The 6,000-nt window shown below is 54.0% G+C and overlaps 1 protein-coding gene across 2 annotated transcripts in view; it reads right to left on the bottom strand.

Moving 5' to 3' along the window:
- The window catches only part of JAG2 (jagged canonical Notch ligand 2), a 99,844-nt gene extending 95,197 nt beyond the window's left edge, over positions 1-4,647 (bottom strand). For both annotated transcript variants that reach the window (XM_090034167.1, XM_090034166.1), the window contains exons 1-2: positions 4,438-4,647; positions 3,870-4,193 (exon numbers count right to left, since the gene is read on the bottom strand). In XM_090034167.1, coding sequence (XP_089890293.1) covers positions 3,870-4,193; positions 4,438-4,506 — 393 coding nt within the window. In that variant the 5' untranslated portion in view covers positions 4,507-4,647. The remainder of the gene's footprint in view (positions 1-3,869; positions 4,194-4,437) is intronic.
- Between the last annotated feature and the right edge of the window lie 1,353 nt (positions 4,648-6,000).

Here is a 6,000-nt window from a genome sequence, read left to right on the forward strand (position 1 = left end):
TCACATTCTACCTCTGAACAATTTACACTCTGAAGATTACTGACAAGGTTTGCTTTTGGGGGCATGTTAGTCCCAATATTAGTCAAACAACTTCTATTTTATTTTGTATTTAAAAGGTGCAATGCCAATGGTACTGAAGACCCTGCTGGATAATTCTAAATTATGTAGAACAGTTCCTTAATATTCCAAATACAAAAAATATAGTTTTAATATTTATCTTATTTTAAACCAAGTGAAATTTGTTTATTGATATTCTCTTTCCACGTGTTCATCTTCTCAAATTTTAGAGCATGAGGGAAGGGAGAAGAGAGGTAGGTGGGTGAAAAAGACAGCTGCATTGTTCTAGCTGTTCAGCTTCTCCCACTGCTAAATTTATGCAGAAGATGTATCCCAAGGTAGCAATTTTAAAGGACTTCTGGCAATATTTCAACCTTCACTTACAGAAAGGAGATCAGACTAGTGATGTTTAAAAAAAAAAAAAAAAAAAAAAAGAGTCAGGAAGTGACAAATAAGCATCATAACTGACAGTTCATATCAAGTTCTAAGCATCTCTGAAATTGGGTGCTATAGCTTCATACAATAGGCATGTCATACCTCAGACTAAGACTATATTCTTTTTTATTAAAAAAAGGGATTGTTTAAATATGAAAAACTAGAACTGCAATTTAGGTTAACTAAGTAGTCTTTAACAATTAAGACGGTGCTTTCTGTAACTAGCACTGATCATTTACTTTCCAGCTGCTGCTAGCTTGCGACAAGAGAGTGGGAGAGGCAGACCAATGCCATACATCCTTCAGGGCCCATACTGCTGTGACCAATCAATGTTAATGTTAGTCTGCTGCCATGAGCAAGTGAACCTTCCATCAGTGGTCAGTAGGACATCCACGTGCATCAAATGTGGTTTATATTAAGTTTGTGTTTTCCAATCTAAAACATTTTGAATAGGATTGATTTAGGGGCTTAAAAAAAATCCTATGTAAAGCCAAATGCATACCAAACTGATCAACATTACCACTAAGGCACAAGAATGTGCCTCTCTTCCAGCTTGGTTGATAAAAGGTAATCCTTTACACTGTTGTACAAGTGCCACTGGGCTAATTTTTAGGCCACAACACCAAGACTACAATAAAAAAAACAAAACAAAACAAAACACTCCACATAAAAAGTTAAAAAACAAAAAAACAAAAAATCAAAACAGTTGAGAAAGTTTTAAATGGTGCCTCTATTTTGACTTGACTCAGCAACAAGCGCAAACCAAAGTTAAAAACTTTTTGATGTTAAGCTATATTTTGATATAGATGCTAGAAATAATATCTAACTGGAACAGAGCCTGCACTCATTACGTGCCTTACTATACAGCTTGTCACTGATGTCCACTATTCTCCATGATCAGACTTGACAGTAAGCTACAATGAGATCACTCAGGAAGAGACTACAGTGTATGAGACAGATATAAAAGTTTCTATGCAGGCTACAATAAAGCCTGGGGAGTTCTGAAAACTGCCAGGCAGCAAGTCTACAGTTATTTTTAGCGTTAAGGGTGGGCAGGAAAAGTGCTCAGTATACCTTCCAAAATCAAATGCTAGCCACCCACCAGAACGCATTTTGTGCCCGGCTGCAAAGTTTAAATGAATTACAGGTTGGTTTGCAACAGCTGCAAAAAAAAAAAAAAAAATGGAAATAAAGACACTAAATGTTTCGGCAACAGTGATTTCACAGAGTGGTGAGGTGCAGTAGTACAAGAACTTTAATGGAAGGCATGCTGCTTGTGCACCAGACATACTGCACTAAATTCACCTGCAGAACTATGAGCCGTAAAACATTTAAGGTTCATCCAGGAAAGAGGAACATAATATCTGGCAGCTGCAAGCTAAGAGTGTGCTTATTCTGACAGACAAGAATAGAAGGGCAGGCCGCAGGAACCTGTATTAAAAGGATTAGCCAATTCCCTGCCTGTTTCAAGTATCAGTACTAGAAACTGGTAAATTAAAACAGTGAGCTAAACAGCCTCCACTTCTTCACCGAGATCATTTGTGATCTGAGATGTGAACGTTACTGAACTTTGTTGCTCAGTCAAATCTAGGATTTCTTCCTTGCCTAAATTTTACAGCTCACTTAAGAAGTGCCACACCCAACACTTGGATTAACGTTTTAGAGACATTTTTCCTTTTGCATGAGACACCATACCCCCATTGACAGGAACCCCGACAACTCAGCAGAACTACGCAGCCAGCACAGGCCTTATAACTTCACTAGTAAAACCAGAACAACCTTGTAAATCTCACATGCTCTGAAAATCCTTCATCTAGCTTTCACCATTAAAAATAATGTACTTGTCCTTCTAAAATCAGAAGCACCCCTGCTCCCTCCTTTATTGCAGAGCCTCAGCCTGCCTAAGACAGAGAAGGGGAATCTCTCAGTGGAGGTGCGAGCCTTAAGAGGAAGAGACTTCAGCACTGCCCAGATTTTAAAATTTTGCAGGATTTGTTCCTTCAAGTTACAGACAGGGCTCATGATTGAAACATTTTCAGTGACTGACACCCAGACAACAAAAGCAGAGATAGTGCCAGCTTTGCATTGCAAGATACGACTAGAGAAAAATCCTATTTTCTAGCATCTCCCTAATCGGGGATCATGCGCCAATATCCGGCATGCATCCCATTGAAGCTGTGCTACCATTACAGCACAGGCTTCACCAAGAACCTAACAATTCCCATCCCCAAAGCCCCAGTTTGGAAAAAAAACTGGTGTGTGGAGGGGTAACAGCCACTCAGCTGGAGAAGACTAGGGGCACAACCTGGGGCAGAACAAGATGCTGTGCAGGGGTTGAGGCACCCAGACCCCAATCCAGCCCTAGGTCCCACCAGGAGCGCGTGCAAGGTGCATGTCCGCACACACTTAAGGTCCCATCAGGAGCACGTGCAAGCTCCCGCGTGTGCACTTGGGGTCTTCTCAGGAGTGAATGCAAGGTGTGTGCGTGCACGCTTGGGGTCTTGTCGAGAGTACATGCAAGCTGTGCATGTCCACGTATGCACTTGGGGTCCCCATCAGCACAGGAAAGGTGTGTGCACGCACACACGCTTGGGGTCCCCTCAGGAGCGTATGCAAGCTATACATGTGCGCACACTCAGGGTCCCACCAGGGGCGCGTGCGCGCACTCGGGGTGTTGTCAATAGTGCATGCAAGCTGCCCGAGTGCACGCGTGTACCCGGGGTCCTGTGAGGAGTGCATGCACCATGTGTGCGCGCGCACACTTAGGGTCCCGTGAGGGGCGCATGCAAACCAGGGGCGCGTGCTTGGAGCCATCGCTTCTCCCCCGCTCCTTCCCCGCCCGCCCCACGTGCCGGGCCCAGGGGTGCAGCGCTGAGGAGACCCCTCCGCGCGCGGGCAAGGGCCGCGCCGCCTCCTCGCGCCCAACGGTCGCTGAGGGCGCGCGAGAGCCGCCCCGCCCCGCCCCGCCCCTCGCAGCACGCGCCGGCTCCCCCCGCCCAGTCCCGCCCTGGCCGGCGGCACGCGCGGAGCCCTGCAGCGCCCCCTGCTGGGGGCAGCCCCGGCCGCCGCGCCGCGCCGCGCCGCCGCCGGGCGCTCGCAGGGGCGGGAGCTGCCGGCCGGCCCGGCGGGTCGCAACCTGTTGCGCGGCCTCCTGCCTTCCCGCCCCCAGCGGCCGCGCGCGACGGGGGCGCACCTGGGCGGCAGCCCCATGTGCGCGCCCCGGAGCAGCACGCCCCCTCGCGCGCCGGCAAGCGGAGGGCACGCGCCGCCCGCTGCAGGCACCAGGAACAGCCTCCCAGGAGAAAGCACCCCGCGATGCACCCCCGCGGGGCAGGCGGAGCCCCCGGAGCCCGGCGAGGGGGGAGGAAGCAACCTACCGGCCAGGCGAACTGGAAAGGTATCACAATCCTGCCCCCGTCGGAGCTCCGGCCCTGATGGGAGTATCGGTTGCCGTTCAAATAAAAAGTATTCCCACCCAGCACGGCGGTAGATCCGGAGCCGTAGTTGCACGGCCCGACGAGCGTGATCTTGGCCTGATATTCCTTGAGGCAGACTTTCACGTACGTGTCGCACTCGTCCCGGCCGCACGCCCGGCTCTGGGGGCTCCTGGCGCCGTCGCAGCACTCGCCGTTCAGCAGCTCGCCGTTCACATTGCGCACCGAGCTCAGCTGCAGCTCGAAATAGCCCGTGGCCTGCGACGCCTCCAGACAGAAAACAAATAAGGGGGGCAAAAAACGCATTAAAAAAAAAAACTAAATAAAAAATCAAATGCAAGAAATAATATTTTCCTTCAAAAGGACGGCTTTTGCAAAGGACCCCCGAGGTGCACTGCAGAAGCCCACCCCGGTGCATTGCAGATGTCCCCCCCGGGTGCGTTGCACCCCCCCCCCCTCCGGTGCATCGCAGGCCCCCCGGGGAAGCAGCCGCCGGCGCGCGGCGCCTTACCTGCGCCCACAAAGTTAGCAGGAGCGCCGCAGCCAGGGCAGCCCGGCGCCGCCCGCCGCCAGCCCGCATGCCTGCTGCTCCGGGCGCTCACACACAAGCCATGGACCGCCCGCCGCTCGCAGCAGCATCGGCCGCCGGGGCTGCACGGGCCGCGGGCGGGGGCGGCGCGGCGCGGCCGAGCCGGGAGGCGCGGGGCATGGGCCGGCGGCCGCGCTGCACCGCGGGCGGCTCCGCTCTCTGCGCCTCGACTGCGCGAGCGGCCAACAAGTAGGTGCCGGAGTGACAGCTTCGTTACCCATTAGTCACCGGCGCCGCTGCCTTCATATTCATGAGGGGGAAGGGCCCCAGCCCGGAGCGGGCGGGTGTGGCCACGAGCGGCGCTCCGCTAACCCGCGCTCGCGGGGAGGGCGCTGCGTGCCCCGGGGGCTCCCCGGCCCCGCGCCCGCAGCCGGGAGCGGGAGGCGGCGCCGCCGCCCGGCTCAGGAGCCCCTGGCAGCAGGGGCGGGTGTCCCACTGCTCCCCATTTCGCGGGGGTCTTCCTCCGTGGCCACCCCGCTCTCCCATACCTGCCCCGGCCCCACCCCGCGGGAAGGGCAGCTGCTCCTCCTCCTGCGGGAGCCTGGACCTGATGCTTGGGAGCCCGCCCGGAGTTTGGACGTTTTGCCACTTGCAGCAGCTGGCAGAAGTCTCTGGGCAGTGGCAGGGCTGGGATCCACTGCTCCAAGGAAGGGGGGAAAAAGGCCTGGTTGAGGAGACTGGTGTCTGCATTTCTGGCGGGCTAGGGTTTCCTTTGGCGTCTGCCAGGCCCCAAAAGGTAGAGGGGAAGTTGTCCTCCTTGCCCTTGGGGAGCGGCAGGGTGGATTTCCCCAGGCCCGGGGGAGGCGCAGTCAGTCGGCGGTGGGTGGGGATCCACGAGCGCTTGCAGCATGGCGGGAGTCGTGCATGGCCCGTACAGGGCACATGGCTCAGTGGGGTGATCATGTCCTGCAGGGACTGGTTGAAACTGTAGAAGTGGCGCAGAAGAGGATTTCTCCTGTAGCCCGCAAAGCGGAGGTCTGTGGTTTTGATCTCTATTGGCAACCACGAAGGGGCCTATCTGTATAGAGCTGCAATGCCATGGATACATTATCAGAGGCTAAATCAGCATTTCTGCCCTAGCATTTTCTGCAGCCTCCCCTCCTCATTAACCCTGTAGTACTGGTGAGCCACTAAGGGGGCACAATGGGAACAAACAGGTCAGAAATCAAAGGCCTGTAGCATTCCCCCTGTGCTGCAACCCTTTCACGGAGCCCACCCTCCTCCTTTCTTTTCAGATCCCAGCCTGACTCTCCGACAGCCAGCCGGCACACCACTCCTCCTGCTATTCATGGCCAGCATGCAGCTGCAACTACTTCCCTGGGCTGACACAGCAGCAGCTGCTAAATGTGTGTCAGCTGGCCAGCCACTCGCCAGAGTCCTCCTGCTCGATTTGCTTCCCTTGTTGCTGTCACTTTCCTGCTCGCCCATCTCCAGACCCGCTTCCCCTGTTCCATCTTTCCCACTCCCACAATCTGCCCCGGTGCC

Source organism: Crocodylus siamensis, chromosome 2 (genome assembly GCF_052110815.1).
Source record: "Crocodylus siamensis isolate JL-2025a chromosome 2, ASM5211081v1, whole genome shotgun sequence".
NCBI classification, from domain to species: Eukaryota; Metazoa; Chordata; order Crocodylia; family Crocodylidae; genus Crocodylus; species Crocodylus siamensis.